Here is a 20,000-nt window from a genome sequence, read left to right as displayed (position 1 = left end):
AGTTGACCTATCTCTGAAGTCGAGGTAAAACAACTAGTTGACCTATCTCTGAAGTCGAGAGGTAAAACAACTAGTTGACCTATCGCTGAAGTCTAGAGGTAAAACAACTAGTTGACCTATCTCTGAAGTCGAGAGGTAAAACAACTAGTTGACCTATCGCTGAAGTCTAGAGGTAAAACAACTAGTTGACCTATCTCTGAAGTCTAGAGGTAAAACAACTAGTTGACCTATCTCTGAAGTCGAGAGGTAAAACAACTAGTTGACCTATCTCTGAAGTCTAGAGGTAAAACAACTAGTTGACCTATCTCTGAAGTCTAGAGGTAAAACAACTAGTTGACCTATCGCTGAAGTCTAGAGGTAAAACAACTAGTTGACCTATCTCTGAAGTCTAGAGGTAAAACAACTAGTTGACCTATCTCTGAAGTCGAGAGGTAAAACAACTGTTTTCTTCCAGGTCACCAGGCTTCTAGGTCACCAGGCTGCTCGTTATGGAGCACACCTGCCACCATCGTTACGCGCACCTGCGAGTCATCAGACTCACCTGGACTCCATCACTTCCCTGATTACCTTCCCTATATATATATATGTCATTCCCTTTGGTTCCTTCCCCAGGCGTCATTGTTTCTGTTCCTGTGTCATGTCTGTTCGTTGTTCATGTTTCTTATTTTGTGTTATGTTTATTTATTAAAACACTCCCCGAACTTGCTTCCCGACTCTCCGCGCACATCGTTACAACAACATCACATTAAACATAAAATATATTTGATTTACAGCACAAAAAAAAAACAGTTAGTGAAAAATATCAGCCATTACTGGGCCATGAAAATACAACTTTGTTCAGAATATTAGCCAAAGGAAGGAACCTTGATATGTCGTACTTGCCTGCAGCACATTCACGTGATGTACAGTACTAGCACGGCTTTTAAATTGGGCAAAGGAATAAGATCATGCGAGACAGGTCTCACTAATAAACCCAGTGAATCCATGAAAATGGGCTCCCGAGTGGAGCAGCGGTCTAAGGCACTGCATCTCAGTGCTAGAGGCGTCACTACAGACCCTGGGTCAATTCCAGGCTGTATCACACCTGGCCATGATTGGGCGGCGCACAATCGGCCCAGCGTTCTCCGGGTTAGGGTTTGGCCGGGCTAGGCCTTCATTGTAAATAAGAATTTGTTCTTAACTGACTTGCCTAGTTAAATTAAAAAAATTGGGCTCAGCATGTTACTTGTCAGTCAACTGTGTTGGGAATTATACTTGAGGTATATCATTCTGATATTACGGAAGATTAAATATTGCCAATAGCTTCTCATCCTCTGAGACACGTTATGCTTCCAATCAGGTAGCTGCAATTGACGGTGGTTGATCTTTTAGCTTGATCATCATTGTTGTAAGAGGTTGATACATTCAACTGTGTGGTTTTGTTGGGACACACACAACAATCACAGCTAAATCACATCACAGACAATGCCTCACGGCAGGCAGCCCCACACATATACCATGTCTCTTATAGATGGGAGGTTTCCTGTAGACGTTGAGCTCCCCTGTGGCTGAGGACACACAATGAGAGCGAGAGAGGAGATGAAACAGTGAACAGGTAAGAAGAAGAGGGTGAAAGGTCAATCTTTTAGATCCACCGGGATGGAGAGTGCAGGGTAGAAGAGGAATCTATTAACCTTGTTAGAATTTGTAATGTGTTGTACTCTATTGTACTCTATTGTACTGTGTTGTATTGTGTTGTATTGTGTTGTACTGTGTTGTACTCTATTGTACTGTGTTGTATTGTGTTGCACTGTGTTGTATTGTGTTGTATTGTGTTGCACTGTGTTGTATTGTGTTGTATTGTGTTGTACTGTGTTGTATTGTGTTGTACTGTGTTGTACTCTATTGTACTGTGTTGTATTGTGTTGTATTGTGTTGCACTGTGTTGTATTGTGTTGTACTGTGTTGTATTGTGTTGTACTCTATTGTACTGTGTTGTACTGTGTTGTATTGTGTTGTATTGTGTTGTATTGTGTTGTATTGTGTTGCACTGTGTTGTATTGTGTTGTACTGTGTTGTATTGTGTTGTACTCTATTGTACTGTGTTGTACTGTGTTGTATTGTGTTGTACTGTGTTGTATTGTGTTGTATTGTGTTGCACTGTGTTGTATTGTGTTGTACTGTGTTGTATTGTGTTGCACTGTGTCGTACTGTGTTGTACTCTATTGTACTCTATTGTACTGTGTTGTATTGTGTTGCACTGTGTTGTATTGTGTTGTGTTGTGTTGTACTGTATTGTACTGTGTTGTATTGTGTTGCACTGTGTTGTATTGTGTTGTACTGTGTTGTATTGTGTTGTACTGTGTTGTATTGTGTTGTACTCTATTGTACTGTGTTGTATTGTGTTGTACTGTGTTGTATTGTGTTGTACTGTGTACTGTACTGTAGACTGTATCCTATATATAAAATAAATAACCCTTTTTGCCAATCTCCTGCCATCCCTGTCTGGACTCAAGTGTATAATGGCTGATTAATGTGACACCATCAATACAACAGATGGGTTATAATGGGTGCTGCTGTGCATGTACAGTACATTTAAGCATTGAGGCGCGAGGGGCTGTGGCATATGGCCAATCTACCACGGTTCAGGGCTGTTCTTAGGCACGACACATTGCGGACCCCCGAGGTGCCTTATTGCTATAATAAACTGGTTACCAATGTAATTAGAGCAGTAAAAATGCATGTTTTGTCATACCCGTGGTATGCGGTCTGATATACCAAGGCTGTCAGCCAATCAGCATTCAGGGCTCGAACCACCCAGTTTATAAAGGCAAATGATACAAAACATCAGATGGGAGGGGACGACGGACACAGCATCTGGTTACAATAGACACTCAGCACAGAAAACAGAAGAGGAAGAGCTAGTGACAGATGATGGCAGGTTAACAAAGACACACAACCAGTGATGACGTCTGCATAATGGCAATGATGGATGGGGTGAGGGTGTCATTGTGAAGGAGGCAAGCGATGCAGAGAGACATGGTACTACACACAGCCAGTCAGTGGCAGGCTGAGTACACGCAGTTAGTAGGGTGTAAGATGTCCCCACATTGGGACCTTTGAAAACCTTTTAGGTCGGACTTCAGTTGAGGACAAGAGAACGAGGAGGAGGAAGAGGAGGATAGGGAGGAAGAGGATGGGGAGGAGGAGGAGGAGGAGGAAGAGGATGGGGAGGATAAGGAGGATGGGTAGGAGGAGGAGAAAGAGGAGGATGTGGAGGAAGATGGGGAGGAGGAGGATGGGGAGGAGGAGGAAGAAGATGAGGAGGAAGAGGAAGGGGAGGAGGAGGTTGGTAAGGAGGAGGAGGGTGAGGGGCAGGAGGAAGAGGATGGGGAGGAGGAGGAAGAAGATGGGGAGGAAGAGGAAGGGGAGGAGGAGGTTGGTAAGGAGGAGGAGGGTGAGGGGCAGGAGGAAGAGGATGGGGAGGAGGAGGAAGAAGATGGGGAGGAGGAGGTTGGTAAGGAGGAGGAGGGTGAGGGGCAGGAGGATGGGAGGAGGAAGAGGAGGTTGGTAAGGAGGAGGGGGGTTAAGGACAGGAAAACCAGAGGCCTACCTGGCACATGGAAATGCTTGGGGGCTTGGTAGGTGGTGGATGTGGTGGACCTGGTGTCAAGCTGACTGTAAGAGAGAGAGCTCCTGCCACTCTCAGTGCCTGCAGACAGTCAGTCCAAGAACAATGACAGTGACAGAAACCAGAGCATGAGCCAAGGCTTGGCACCGCCCCTTAGCCAGACCCATCCCATTCCACAGCCAAAGCTCAGTCAAGCCCACGCTCACAGAGAGACAGCCAGTCAGAGACAGTAGACATTTAGTTTCCAGAATTAAAGGTGTACTATGCCTGACTGCAGAGGAAACAGAATCACAAAGCAATTGCCAAGTCTGCCATGATAGTCATCTACATGTTACATTAATTGGGGTTAATGACCTGCTATTAGACAATGAGAGAGGGATGGATGTTATAGCATGAGAGAATGGAGGGAAGACCAATCCCCTGCAGTATACCACCACCATCACCACCAACATCACTACCACCACCATCACCACTACCACCACCAATAACACCACCACTACCATCACCACCATCATCACCACCACCACCATCACCACCACCACCATCACCATCACTATCACTACCACCATCACTACCATCACCACCAACACCACCATCATCATCATCATCACCATCACCACATTCACTACCATCATCACCATCATCATCATCACCATCACCACATTCACTACCATCATCACCACCACCATCACCACTACCATCATCACTATCACCATTATCACCACCATCATTATCACCACCATCACCACCACATATACTTCAGGTACTACAGTATTACTCTAAGAGGAGTCTGGAGAAGAGAAGGCAGGGGTGTGACTGTTTGGCAGTACTGGAGGGGATGTGGGTGCATGAGTGGCTCCTGGGTGTGTTAACGTGGAACTAATGCTGTTCCAGTCACCTATAGGAACTAATGTTGTTCCAGTCACCTATAGGAACTAATGTTGTTCCAGTCACCTATAGGAACTAATGTTGTTCCAGTCACCTATAGGAACTAATGTTGTTCCAGTCACCTATAGGAACTAATGTTGTTCCAGTCACCTATAGGAACTAATGTTGTTCCAGTCACCTATAGGAACTAATGTTGTTCCAGTCATCTATAGGAACTAATGTTGTTCCAGTCACCTATAGGAACTAATGTTGTTCCAGTCATCTATAGGAACTAATGTTGTTCCAGTCACCTATAGGAACTAATGCTGTTCCAGTCATCTATAGGAACTAATGTTGTTCCAGTCACCTATAGGAACTAATGTTGTTCCAGTCACCTATAGGAACTAATGTTGTTCCAGTCACCTATAGGAACTAATGTTGTTCCAGTCATCTATCGGAACTAATGTTGTTCCAGTCATCTATAGGAACTAATGTTGTTCCAGTCACCTATAGGAACTAATGTTGTTCCAGTCATCTATAGGAACTAATGTTGTTCCAGTCACCTATATTAACTAATGTTGTTCCAGTCACCTATAGGAACTAATGTTGTTCCAGTCACCTATAGGAACTAATGTTGTTCCAGTCATCTATAGGAACTAATGTTGTTCCAGTCACCTATAGGAACTAATGTTGTTCCAGTCACCTATAGGAACTAATGTTGTTCCAGTCATCTATAGGAACTAATGTTGTTCCAGTCACCTATAGGAACTAATGTTGTTCCAGTCACCTATAGGAACTAATGTTGTTCCAGTCATCTATAGGAACTAATGTTGTTCCAGTCACCTATAGGAACTAATGTTGTTCCAGTCATCTATAGGAACTAATGTTGTTCCAGTCACCTATAGGAACTAATGTTGTTCCAGTCACCTATAGGAACTAATGTTGTTCCAGTCATCTATAGGAACTAATGTTGTTCCAGTCACCGATAGGAACTAATGTTGTTCCAGTCACCTATAGGAACTAATGTTGTTCCAGTCACCTATTGGAACCAATGTTGTTCCAGTCACCTATAGGAACTAATGTTGTTCCAGTCACCTATAGGAACTAATGTTGTTCCAGTCACCTATAGGAACTAATGTTGTTCCAGTCACCTATAGGAACTAATGTTGTTCCAGTCTATAGGAACTAATGTTGTTCCAGTCACCTATAGGAACTAATGTTGTTCCAGTCACCTATAGGAACTAATGTTGTTCCAGTCACCTATAGGAACTAATGTTGTTCCAGTCACCTATAGGAACTAATGTTGTTCCAGTCACCTATAGGAACTAATGTTGTTCCAGTCATCTATAGGAACTAATGTTGTTCCAGTCACCTATAGGAACTGATGTTGTTCCAGTCACCTATAGGAACTAATGTTGTTCCAGTCACCTATAGGAACTAATGTTGTTCCAGTCTATAGGAACTAATGTTGTTCCAGTCACCTATAGGAACTAATGTTGTTCCAGTCACCTATAGGAACTAATGTTGTTCCAGTCACCTATAGGAACTAATGTTGTTCCAGTCACCTATAGGAACTAATGTTGTTCCAGTCACCTATAGGAACTAATGTTGTTCCAGTCACCTATAGGAACTAATGTTGTTCCAGTCACCTATAGGAACTAATGTTGTTCCAGTCTATAGGAACTAATGTTGTTCCAGTCACCTATAGGAACTAATGTTGTTCCAGTCTATAGGAACTAATGTTGTTCCAGTCACCTATAGGAACTAATGTTGTTCCAGTCATCTATAGGAACTAATGTTGTTCCAGTCATCTATAGGAACTAATGTTGTTCCAGTCACCTATAGGAACTAATGTTGTTCCAGTCACCTATAGGAACTAATGTTGTTCCAGTCTATAGGAACTAATGTTGTTCCAGTCACCTATAGGAACTAATGTTGTTCCAGTCACCTATAGGAACTAATGTTGTTCCAGTCTATAGGAACGAATGTTGTTCCAGTCACCTATAGGAACTAATGTTGTTCCAGTCATCTATAGGAACTAATGTTGTTCCAGTCATCTATAGGAACTAATGTTGTTCCAGTCACCTATAGGAACTAATGTTGTTCCAGTCACCTATAGGAACTAATGTTGTTCCAGTCACCTATAGGAACTAATGTTGTTCCAGTCATCTATAGGAACTAATGTTGTTCCAGTCATCTATAGGAACTAATGTTGTTCCAGTCACCTATAGGAACTAATGTTGTTCCAGTCATCTATAGGAACTAATGTTGTTCCAGTCACCTATAGGAACTAATGTTGTTCCAGTCTATAGGAACTAATGTTGTTCCAGTCACCTATAGGAACTAATGTTGTTCCAGTCACCTATAGGAACTAATGTTGTTCCAGTCTATAGGAACTAATGTTGTTCCAGTCACCTATAGGAACTAATGTTGTTCCAGTCATCTATAGGAACTAATGTTGTTCCAGTCATCTATAGGAACTAATGTTGTTCCAGTCACCTATAGGAACTAATGTTGTTCCAGTCACCTATAGGAACTAATGTTGTTCCAGTCACCTATAGGAACTAATGTTGTTCCAGTCACCTATAGGAACTAATGTTGTTCCAGTCATCTATAGGAACTAATGTTGTTCCAGTCACCGGTAGGAACTAATGTTGTTCCAGTCACCTATAGGAACTAATGTTGTTCCAGTCACCTATAGGAACTAATGTTGTTCCAGTCACCTATAGGAACTAATGTTGTTCCAGTCACCTATAGGAACTAATGTTGTTCCAGTCACCTATAGGAACTAATGTTGTTCCAGTCACCTATAGGAACTAACGTTGTTCCAGTCACCTATAGGAACTACTGTTGTTCCAGTCACCGATAGGAACTAATGTTGTTCCAGTCACCTATAGGAACTAATGTTGTTCCAGTCACCGATAGGAACTAATGTTGTTCCAGTCACCTATAGGAACTAATGTTGTTCCAGTCACCTATAGGAACTAATGTTGTTCCAGTCACCTATAGGAACTAATGTTGTTCCAGTCACCTATAGGAACTAATGTTGTTCCAGTCACCGATAGGAACTAATGTTGTTCCAGTCACCTATAGGAACTAATGTTGTTCCAGTCACCTATAGGAACTAATGTTGTTCCAGTCATCTATAGGAACTAATGTTGTTCCAGTCACCTATAGGAACTAATGTTGTTCCAGTCATCTATAGGAACTAATGTTGTTCCAGTCACCTATAGGAACTAATGTTGTTCCAGTCACCGGTAGGAACTAATGTTGTTCCAGTCACCTATAGGAACTAATGTTGTTCCAGTCACCTATAGGAACTAATGTTGTTCCAGTCACCTATAGGAACTAATGTTGTTCCAGTCATCTATAGGAACTAATGTTGTTCCAGTCACCTATAGGAACTAATGTTGTTCCAGTCATCTATAGGAACTAATGTTGTTCCAGTCATCTATAGGAACTAATGTTGTTCCAGTCACCGGTAGGAACTAATGTTGTTCCAGTCACCTATAGGAACTAATGTTGTTCCAGTCACCTATAGGAACTAATGTTGTTCCAGTCACCTATAGGAAGTACACACAGGGCATAGGGATAAATCAGTCCGACGCCTTCCAACATGTTCAAACTTAGTATCGGTCTAGTATTGTTTTCTTGTTGACATTTGAAGGCAAAATGATTGATGGTATTTAATCTACAAGAACATTTCTTTTCAAGGTGGAGTTTCTCCTGCCTACAGTATGTGTAACGCAGAGTGACGCGGTCATGTTCCATTGAGAGACACTCACCGGGGCGGAAGCAGTGCTGTGGGGAGCAGGAGGTGGACATGGTGGGAGACATGCCCTGGCGGCTGTAGGTGGGAGAGTCATTGAAGCCTGGGCTGGAGGAGCGCCTCTGTCTCAGCTCCACGCTGTCATAGACGTCCTGGGAAGCACAGCAGCCACAGGTCAGTGTTTGTCTCTCTGCCTGCAGGGCTCTGTCTGTCTGTCTGTCTGTCTGTCTGTCTGTCTGTCTGTCTGTCTGTCTGTCTGTCTGTCTGTCTGTCTGTCTGTCTGTCTGTCTGTCTGTCTGTCTGTCTGTAGGGCTCTGTCTGTCTGTCTGTCTGTCTGCAGGGCTCTGTCTGTCTGTCTGTCTGTCTGTCTGCAGGGCTCTGTCTGTCTGCCTGCAGGGCTCTGTCTGTCTTGCTGTCTGTCTGTCTGTCTGTCTGTCTGCTTGCCTGTCTGTCTGTCTGTCTGTCTGTCTGTCTGTCTGTCTGTCTGTCTGTCTGTCTGTCTGTCTGTCTGTCTGTCTGTCTGTCTGTCTGTCTGTCTGTCTGTCTGTCTGTCTGTCTGTCTGTGTCTGCCTGTGTCTGCCTGCAGGGCTCTGTCTGTCTGTCTGTCTGTCTGTCTGTCTGTCTGCCTGCCTGCAGGGCTCTGCCTGCCTGCCTGCCTGCCTGCCTGCCTGTCTGTCTGTCTGTCTGTCTGTCTGTCTGTCTGTCTGTCTGTCTGTCTGTCTGTCTGTCTGTCTGTCTGTCTGTCTGTCTGTCTGTCTGTCTGTCTGTCTCTCTGTCTGTCTGTCTGTCTGGCACCCTTGCTAACACCACATTGTTTACTTGTGTACCTTCTTTCATCTAATAGTTATTTAATCAGTTGAGAGTTCTGTGCCTCTTCTACGACTACCGTCATCACATGGACCCAACAGTATTATCCCACATACACCACCTCCTCCCAGACTCATACCCGTTCAGCCATCCCCTCCCTGTCAAGTGATTCAGTGCAGTAGTGCATGGAATGTAATTACCTGAGAGTTTGGAGAGAGAGTTCCCAGAGACTGTAGAGGACAGGAGAGGAGTGAAGAGAGAGCAGTGGAATCAGTCAGTCAATAGCACCATGCTCTCCAGAATGACTTAGCAGAATGCTATTCAGATCAAATGGTATCCGTGAGCTTACTAAACCATTAATATGACTTAAAGTCCTTTTTGCAATGTCGTTTTTAATAGGGTTACATAGTACATAGAAACCCTCACAGTAAACATGAAGAATCCATTATGTTTGCGGCTTTGGTTTACCAATGTAAAATAATCTCAATAAATAGTACATTTAGTTACAGAGGCGTGAAAGCATAAAGCGTGTAATTGACATTGTTCAGCGAGTGTCTCTCGAAGTCTGATCAATTCAAATCTGTGACCAAAGCAGGAGGCTCACGAGGATGTAGTGATGTTTTAACATGGTTTTGTGACCACGCTACAACCACACACACACAGGGGCTAAAGAGGGAAGCTGGGGGATGGAGCAACAGGGAGACACAGAGACGGCAGGCACAGGGGCACAGAAAGAGGAGCACACAGGGAGAGGAGGACACAGGGAGAAGAGGACACAGAGAGAGGAGGACACAGAGAGAGGAGGACACAGAGAGAGGAGGACACAGGGAGAGGAGGACACAGGGAGAGGAGGACACAGGGAGAGGTGGACACAGAGAGAGGAGGACACAGGGAGAGGAGGACACAGGGAGAGGAGGACACAGGGAGAGGAGGACACAGGGAGAGGAGGACACAGGGAGAGGAGGACACAGAGAGAGGAGGACACAGAGAGAGGAGGACACAGAGAGATGAGGACACAGGGAGAGGAGGACACAGAGAGAGGAGGACACAGGAGAGAGGAGGACACTGGGCATCACACGCACACACACACACACACACACACACACACACACACACACACACACACACACACACACACACACACACACACACACACACACACACACACACACACACACACACACACACACACACACACACACACACACACATACATAGAGGTCAACTAGAGTAGCACTAGCGTCTCAGTACCTCCCCATAGTTGTAGTGTTCTAGTCTGTCATCAGAGGAGTATCTGTGATAAGACTCACAGGGAATGAGATCGGGCCGCTGCACGTCACAAATAGTTTTAATCTTAGGCAGTGGGGCCAGATCTTTGTAATTTAGGACCTCGTTTTCCACTTTGGCCTGTAGAGAGGACACAGAACGAGACAGTACATGGAGAAGCAGGTGTAAGACAGACAGACAGAGAGGACGAAGCTTGCGTTGACAGACAGAGAGATCCGGAGGGGAGACCGGATCAGGGTCAGCTGCAAGCTGCTGATGGCACCCTGGGTAAGACAGAGAAAACACACACCCACACACACTGACCGCAGAGACATCACAGAAACAAACAAAGCCAAACCCTATGGAAGAGAGATCGCTGGAGAGTGGCCACAGCTCTCCCAGGACTTTGGTCCAAACCACACTCAACAACAGCATAATGTCTAAACAAGTTGTTTACCATGGCAGTTTTCCTCTTTAGTGACATACAGAGTATTTGAGCAGAGCGGAGCGAGGGGCGGAGCTGAAGGGGAGCGAGGGGCGGAGCTGGATCAGAGCATTCCCAATTTGACTGAAGCCCGAAGCAAGATTCCCAAAGGCTGAAGCGTAGATTCTCATAGATTCCAATTTCGCTCCAGTAGTGCTCATTTCACAAGCTCAGGGCATGCCTGGCCCAGCATGCATTTGTAGTCTACTTGCGTACTGCTATAACCCCTTGCATTAGATACTGTCATGGAGTTCACTAAATATTTTCATAAAGAAACTGATAAAACACACAGGTACTAAATCAAGGTGACTTACTAAGATGAGGACCAAGATCAAGAGAGGGAGTGAAGTGATGTAGTGTCCACAACTAAAGAATCATTGTGGAATCTGAAAAGACAGGTATCCCCAAAGCATGATGGTGTACTTACTACGTGAACTTGCTAACAGAAAGGAACGTGCTTGGTAGATAACTAAGTGTGTCATTGTAGCAAAGTATTTATAAATTTAAAAAAACAGATCTCTTAAAAGTTTCCTTAATTTTTGTTCTATTATCTATATACAATAGGCCATAATTCATTTTGGCCCAATAGCCCTGGCATATTCCAATTTTCAAGGAGCTTTCCCTTTTGATTGGGTTATTAAAAACCTTTAGGTCTACCTATAGAAATAAAAATACTCTGCATCTCTGCCCAGCCTGGCAACAGTGGCCAAAAGGGTGTTTAGCATCTACTAGTGGCTCTGTAAGCACCGACAGGATGTTCTCCACTGCTGGCCTGCTCTCCAGGCACCATCGCATGAGCCTGAAGCCACAGACGGACCAAACTCCTGTTTCTAAAAATGTATTCTAACAATTAATTCAAAGGCTCTAATAAGGCATTTGTAGTTTAATTTATATTTAATTCTAAGTAAGTTATAGCCTCTATGTATAATTTATAGACTATAATGATTTAATACAACAAAATGTTGTATGTTTGTTACTTATTTTGTACATAATGTTGCTGCTACCGTCTCTTATGACCGAAAAGATCTTCTGAACATCAGAACAGCGATTACTCACCTCAAACTGGATGAAGATTCTTTCTTTAATGAGTCTGACGCAAAGGATATACTGCTTCCTCGAGACCAGGCCCAAATCCCTGTCATTCGCGTAAAGAAAAGACGGAAATACAGGGGGCGGAGGTCGGGTGCCTTGTGAGAATTCGTCGGCGAGTGGGTAAACCGCCTCCACCATCTCTCCTATTGGCCAATGTGCAATCCCTGGAGAATAAACTGGATGAGCTCCGTTCAAAACTATCCTACAAACGGGACATTAAAAACTGTAATATCTTATGTTTCACAGAGTCGTGGCTGAACGACGACACGGATAATATAGAGCTGGCTGGGTTTTCATTGCATCGGTAAGACAGAACAGCTACTTCGTCTGGTAAGACGCAGGGTAGGGGTGTGTGTCTATTTGTCTATAACAGCTGGTGTGCGATATCTGGGGACTTAAATCCATTTTACCTCATTTCTACCACCTTTACTTCACACACAGAGACGCATTCAAAGCTCTCCCTCGTCCTCCATTTGGAAAATCTGACCATAATTCTATTCTCCTGATTCCTGCTTACAAGCAAAAGCCCCACTACCCTCAGGAGACTGAAAAGATTTGTCATATTTCCCCAGAGCCTCAAAAAGTTCTACAGCTGCACCATCGAGAGCATCCTGACCGGTTGCTTCACCGCCTGGTATGGCAACTGCTCGGCATCCGACCTTAAGGCGCTACATAGGGTAGTGCGTACGGCCCAGTACATCACTCGGGCCAAGCTTCCAGCCATCCAGTACCTATATACTAGGCAGTGTCAGAGGAAGGCCCAAAAAATGGCCAAAGACTCCAGTCACGGTTGGAAAGGACATGAAGTGCAAGCACCGCTCCATGAGCGATGAGCGGACTTGTCACACCCTGACCAAAAGAGAGCCTTTTCGATTCTCTATTTTGGTTAGGTCGGGGAGTGACTAGGGGGTGTGTTCCTTTCTAGGTGTTTTGTTTTCTATGTTGGCCTTGTATGGTTCCCAATCAGAGGCAGCTGTCTATCATTGTCTCTAATTGGGGATCATATTTAGGCAGCCTTATCCCACTGGGTTTTTGTGGGATCTTGTTTTTGTGTAGTGCCTGTGAGCACTGCATTTGCGTCACGTTTCGTTACTCTTAGATAGTTTTTTGTGAGTTTCATCTAATAAACATGTGGAACTCTACGCACGCTGTGCCTTGGTCCATTTCTAACAACGATCGTGACAGGAATTTGAAACAGCTCAACTCCTACAGCTCAACTCCTACAGCTCAACTCCTACAGCTCAACTCCTACAGCTCAACTCCAACAGCTCAACTCCTACAGCTCAACTCCTACAGCTCAACTCCTACAGCTCAACTCCTACAGCTCAACTCCTACAGCTCAACTCCGCTCACATACTCTGCTGGCATAAGAATACCTTGTGGAATGTTACATACTCTGCTGGCATAAGAATACCTTGTGGAATGTTACATACTCTGCTGGCATAAGAATACCTTGTGGAATGTTACATACTCTGCTGGCATAAGAATACCTTGTGGAATGTTACATACTCTGCTGGCATAAGTATACCTTGTGGAATGTTACATACTCTGCTGGCATAAGTATACCTTGTGGAATGTTACATACTCTGCTGGCATAAGTATACCTTCCGGAATGTTACATACTCTGCTGGCATAAGTATACCTTGTGGAATGTTACATACTCTGCTGGCATAAGTATACCTTGTGGAATGTTACATACTCTGCTGGCATAAGTATACCTTGTGGAATGTTACATACTCTGCTGGCATAAGTATACCTTGTGGAATGTTACATACTCTGCTGGCATAAGTATACCTTCCGGAATGTTACATAATCTGCTGGCATAAGTATACCTTGTGGAATGTTACATACTCTGCTGGCATAAGTATACCTTGTGGAATGTTACATACTCTGCTGGCATAAGTATACCTTGTGGAATGTTACATACTCTGCTGGCATAAGTATACCTTGTGGAATGTCAACTTCACAGAGCAACAGTCAACAATGGAGAAATGATGTGACCTCCTTTAACAATACCACACGGGATATAACAAACAGTGTTTTCCCCCAAAAACACATAGAATCACCTGAAGCCACAAACAACTGCACATGGTGGACTGTCGACCCATGTGAATGACAGCTGGCTCAGATCCTGTGAAGAGGGCTCCGCCTCCAAGACAGGCTGGCAGCCAACAGAAGGCGTACGTGTAATCAAATTACCATGGCGATGCCTTGGCGACAGACTACTCACACAGATGATGCGGCTCGGGGAGCCGATGCTGGATCCTGGGGGCGATACGGAGGCCTCCGAGGTACGTCTGAACTGTGGGAACATGCACGCACACGCACACACACACACGCACGCGCACGCGCACGCACACGCACACGCACACGCACACACACACACACACACACGTGTCAGAGTGAGCCTGCAGAGGTCAGATTTCGGCTAAGGGAGACAAAACACTGACAGAGGATAACTTGGCACCCCAGCGTTACCTCAGATCCTCTCCCTACAGCGACTCTGCTCTATCATACTCCAATACTTCAACACACAACAACAGGAAGAAGAGGGATTGAGTAGAGACTGGAGGAGTTTCTAGGAGGACATCGTAGTGTAGTACCGGTGGTGCTCTAGGGTTGACCAGGTCAAGGTGTTGTAACAGTCGGTGAAATGCAGCAGCACTGCATCTCAGTGCTAGAGGCGTCACTACAGACACCCTGGTTCGAATCCAGGCTGTATCACAACCGGCCGTGATTGGGAGTCCCATAGGGCCGTGCACAATTGGCCCAGCGTCATCCGGTGTAGGCCGTCATTGTAATTACAAATTTGTTCTTAACTGACTTACCTAGTTAAATAAAGGTTCAATAATTTATTTATTAAAAAAAATAAAAATACTCACTCTGAGTTTCTTCTCCAATCGAGCTGCTTGTTTACACACAGGATGCCACACCTCGCAACCTGTTGCAGAGACACACACGCAGTCAAACATACTGTTTTTCAAAAAAGAACTTGACATTCATTCCTCTCTACCACGATGGCTACTGCAGTTACAATACTGTAACACCACTGGGGTGCTCTTTATTATCGGCAAAAGGAGAGGAAGGCCACATCTCTCAGTGTTTCTACTGCGGTTCAGTAACTTCAGAAACTTTTTAGCACACAAATATCAGTCCTCTAATATACAGTACAGTTAAAATCAGTCCTATAATCTACAGTACAGTTAAAATCAGTCCTATAATCTACAGTACAGTTAAAATCAGTCCTATAATCTACAGTACAGTTAAAATCAGTCCTATAATCTACAGTACAGTTAAAATCAGTCCTGTAATCTAGTGCACCCATAGATAGACCTACAGCAAGAACTGTGGAAACAGTCCACCCTCCACCATGCACATAATGCTCAACGCCACCTATGTCCCTCAATCAATACTTAGTCATGCAGCCCATCTAGATGTCCTGCATCAACATGGTGAGAGCAACTCGTTTCCCTAGGTCTCCTTCCACAACCTCAGTAACCCTACCTCAGGGTTACACGAAATATAATATGCATCTACTGAAATAATAGAATCTGGGAGGTAGCCTATAATAGAACCTGGGAGGTAGCCTATAATAGGACCTGGGAGGTAGCCTATAATAGGACCTGGGAGGTAGCCTATACTAGAACCTGGGAGGTAGCCTATAATAGAACCTGGGAGGTAGCCTATAATAGAACCTGGGAGGTAGCCTATAATAGAACATGGGAGGTAGCCTATAATAGAACATGGGAGGTAGCCTATAATAGAACCTGGGAGGTAGCCTATAATAGAACATGGGAGTTAGCCTATAATAGAACCTGGGAGGTAGCCTATAAGAGAACCCGGGAGGTAGCCTATAATAGAACACGGGAGGTAGCCTATAATAGAACCTGGGAGGTAGCCTATAATAGAACCCGGGAGGTAGCCTTTAATAGAACCCGGGAGGTAGCCTATAATATAACCTGGGAGGTAGCCTATAATAGAACCTGGGAGGTAGCCTATACTAGAACCTGGGAGGTAGCCTATAATAGAACCTGGGAGGTAGCCTATAATAGAACCTGGGAGGTAGCCAATAATAGAACCTGGGAGGTAGCCTATAATAGAACATGGGAGGTAGCCTATAATAGAACATGGGAGGTAGCCAATAATAGAACCTGGGAGGTAGCCTTTAATAGAACATGGGAGGTAGCTAATAATAGAACCTGGGAGGTAGCCTATAATAGAACCTGGGAGGTAGCCTATAATAGAACCTGGGAGGTAGCCAATAATAGAGCCTGGGAGGTAGCTAATAATAGAACCTGGGAGGTAGCCTATAATAGAACCTGGGAGGTAGCCTATAATAGAACCTGGGAGGTAGCCAATAATAGAGCCTGGGAGGTAGCTAATAATAGAACCTGGGAGGTAGCCTATAATAGAACCTGGGAGGTAGCCTATAATAGAACCTGGGAGGTAGCCAATAATAGAGCCTGGGAGGTAGCCTATAATAGAAAATGGGAGGTAGCCAATAATAGAACCTGGGAGGTAGCCAATAATAGAAAATGGGAGGTAGCCAATAATAGAGCCTGGGAGGTAGCTTATAATAGAACCTGGGAGGTAGCCTATAATAGAGCCTGGGAGGTAGCCTATAATAGAACCTGGGAGGTAGCCTATAATAGAACCTGGGAGGTAGCCTATAATATAACCTGGGAGGTAGCCTATAATAGAACATGGGAGGTAGCCTATAATAGAACCTGGGAGGTAGCCTATAATAGAACATGGGAGGTAGCCTATAATAGAACATGGGAGGTAGCCTATCCTAGGCAGAAATAAATCAGAACAATAGCTCTGTAGGATCTCTACCTTTAACAACATGTCACTTCTCATTCCAGCCATGCAGCGTGTGGGATTGATTCACTGGCCTTTGTTACGTGGCTGGTAATTGAGTGGCTCCCCGAGCCCCGATCACTCAGCCCTCCTTGAGGTCCCTCTCATTAAATTAAAATTGGGGGCTGTGTGCTCCTATGCTATAACATGCTGCTAATGTTGAGTGTTAGTGGTCCCGTCTCGATTGAGAGTAGCATTTATTTCATCTTAATTTTAACAGGGAACACATATTGAGACCTAGATCTCTTTTTCAAATGCTTCCTGTATAATACGACACTCTCTCAGTTTAGTAATATTCTCTCAGTTTAGTAATACTCTCTCAGTTTAGTAATATTCTCTCAGTTTAGTAATACTCTCTCAGTTTAGTAATATTCTCTCAGCTCTCTCAGTTTAGTAATATTCTCTCAGTTTAGTAATACTCTCTCAGTTTAGTAATACTCTCTCGGGTTAGTAGTACTTTCTCAGTTTAGTAAAACTCTCTCAGTTTAGTAATACTCTCTCAGTTTAGTTATACTCTCTCAGTTTAGTAATATTCTCTCAGTTTAGTAATACTCTCTCAGTTTAGTAACACTCTCTCAGTTTAGTAATACTCTCTCAGTTGAGTAATACTATCTCAGTCTAGTAACACTCTCTCAGTTTAGTAATACTCTCTCAGTTTAGTAATACTCTCTCGGGTTAGTAATACTCTCTCAGTTTAGTAATACTCTCACAGTTTAGTAATATTCTCTCAGTTTAGTAATACTCTCTCAGGTTAGTAATACTCTCTCGGTTTAGTAATACTCCCTCAGTTTAGTAATACTCTCTCAGTTTAGTAATATTCTCTCAGTTTAGTAATATTCTCTCATTTCTCTCAGGTTAGTAATACTCTCTCAGTTTAGTAATATTCTCTCCAGTTTAGTAATACTCTCTCGGTTTAGTAATACTCCCTCAGTTTAGTAATACTCTCTCAGTTTAGTAATATTCTCTAAGTTTAGTAATACTCTCTCAGTCTAGTACCACTCTCTCAGTTTAGTAATACTCTCTCAGTTTAGTAATATTCTCTCAGTTTAGTAATATTCTCTCAGCTCTCTCAGTTTAGTTATACTCTCTCAGTTTAGTAATATTCTCTCAGTTTAGTAACACTCTCTCAGTCTAGTAATATTCTCTCAGTTTAGTAATACTCTCTCAGTCTAGTAACACTCTTTCAGTTTAGAAATACTCTCTCAGTTGAGTAATACTATCTCAGTCTAGTAACACTCCCTCAGTTTAGTAATACTCTCTCAGTTTAGTAATACTCTCTCGGGTTTGTAATACTCTCTCAGTTTAGTAATACTCTCACAGTTTAGTAATATTCTCTCAGTTTAGTAATACTCTCTCAGTCTAGTACCACTCTCTCAGTTTAGTAATACTCTCTCAGTTTAGTAATATTCTCTCAGTTTAGTAATATTCTCTCAGCTCTCTCAGTTTAGTTATACTCTCTCAGTTTAGTAATATTCTCTCAGTTTAGTAATACTCTCTCAGTCTAGTAATATTCTCTCAGTTTAGTAATACTCTCTCAGTCTAGTAACACTCTCTCAGTTTAGTAATACTCTCTCAGTTGAGTAATACTATCTCAGTCTAGTAACACTCTCTCAGTTTAGTAATACTCTCTCAGTTTAGTAATACTCTCTCAGTTTAGTAATACTCTCTCGGGTTAGTAGTACTTTCTCAGTTTAGTAAAACTCTCTCAGTTTAGTAATACTCTCTCAGTTTAGTAATACTCTCTCAGCTCTCTCAGGTTAGTTATACTCTCTCAGTTTAGTAATATTCTCTCAGTTTAGTAATACTCTCTCAGTCTAGTAACACTCTCTCAGTTTAGTAATACTCTCTCAGTTGAGTAATACTATCTCAGTCTAGTAACACTCTCTCAGTTTAGTAATACTCTCTCAGTTTAGTAATACTCTCTCGGGTTAGTAATACTCTCTCAGTTTAGTAATACTCTTACAGTTTAGTAATATTCTCTCAGTTTAGTAATACTCTCTCAGTCTAGTAACACTCTTTCAGTTTAGAAATACTCTCTCAGTTGAGTAATACTATCTCAGTCTAGTAACACTCCCTCAGTTTAGTAATACTCTCTCAGTTTAGTAATACTCTCTCGGGTTTGTAATACTCTCTCAGTTTAGTAATACTCTCACAGTTTAGTAATATTCTCTCAGTTTAGTAATACTCTCTCAGTCTAGTACCACTCTCTCAGTTTAGTAATACTCTCTCAGTTTAGTAATATTCTCTCAGTTTAGTAATATTCTCTCAGCTCTCTCAGTTTAGTTATACTCTCTCAGTTTAGTAATATTCTCTCAGTTTAGTTATACTCTCTCAGTTTAGTAATATTCTCTCAGTTTAGTAATACTCTCTCAGTCTAGTAACACTCTCTCAGTTTAGTAATACTCTCTCAGTTGAGTAATACTATCTCAGTCTAGTAACACTCTCTCAGTTTAGTAACACTCTCTCAGTTTAGTAATACTCTCTCAGTTTAGTAATACTCTCTCGGGTTAGTAGTACTTTCTCAGTTTAGTAAAACTCTCTCAGTTTAGTAATACTCTCTCAGTTTAGTAATACTCTCTCAGCTCTCTCAGGTTAGGTATACTCTCTCAGTTTAGTAATATTCTCTCAGTTTAGTAATACTCTCTCAGTCTAGTAACACTCTCTCAGTTTAGTAATACTCTCTCAGTTGAGTAATACTATCTCAGTCTAGTAACACTCTCTCAGTTTAGTAATACTCTCTCAGTTTAGTAATACTCTCTCGGGTTAGTAATACTCTCTCAGTTTAGTAATACTCTTACAGTTTAGTAATATTCTCTCAGTTTAGTAATACTCTCTCAGGTTAGTAATACTCTCTCGGTTTAGTAATACTCCCTCAGTTTAGTAATACTCTCTCAGTTTAGTAATATTCTCTCATTTCTCTCGGTTTAGTAATACTCTCTCAGTTTAGTAATATTCTCTCCAGTTTAGTAATACTCTCTCGGTTTAGTAATACTCCCTCAGTTTAGTAATACTCTCTCAGTTTAGTAATATTCTCTAAGTTTAGTAATACTCTCTCAGTCTAGTACCACTCTCTCAGTTTAGTAATACTCTCTCAGTTTAGTAATATTCTCTCAGTTTAGTAATATTCTCTCAGCTCTCTCAGTTTAGTTATACTCTCTCAGTTTAGTAACACTCTCTCAGTCTAGTAATATTCTCTCAGTTTAGTAATACTCTCTCAGTCTAGTAACACTCTTTCAGTTTAGAAA

At 42.8% G+C, this 20,000-nt stretch overlaps 1 protein-coding gene across 5 annotated transcripts in view; it reads right to left on the bottom strand.

The window, feature by feature from the left end:
• Positions 1–20,000, bottom strand: part of LOC139537820 (actin-binding LIM protein 3-like) — a 124,686-nt gene that overhangs the window by 18,135 nt on the left and 86,551 nt on the right. For 2 of the 5 annotated variants that reach the window (XM_071339636.1, XM_071339639.1), the window contains exons 8-12: positions 14,778–14,836; positions 14,126–14,197; positions 10,305–10,460; positions 9,254–9,283; positions 8,263–8,398 (exon numbers count right to left, since the gene is read on the bottom strand). In XM_071339636.1, coding sequence (XP_071195737.1) covers positions 8,263–8,398; positions 9,254–9,283; positions 10,305–10,460; positions 14,126–14,197; positions 14,778–14,836 — 453 coding nt within the window. Of the gene's footprint in view, positions 1–3,592; positions 3,692–8,262; positions 8,399–9,253; positions 9,284–10,304; positions 10,461–14,125; positions 14,198–14,777; positions 14,837–20,000 lie in introns of all 5 variants that reach the window. The other 3 variants (XM_071339638.1, XM_071339640.1, XM_071339637.1) reach the window with 2 other exon arrangements.

Source organism: Salvelinus alpinus, chromosome 13 (assembly GCF_045679555.1).
Source record: "Salvelinus alpinus chromosome 13, SLU_Salpinus.1, whole genome shotgun sequence".
Classification (NCBI taxonomy): Eukaryota; Metazoa; Chordata; class Actinopteri; order Salmoniformes; family Salmonidae; genus Salvelinus; species Salvelinus alpinus.
This window is presented reverse-complemented; position numbering and strand designations above follow the sequence as displayed.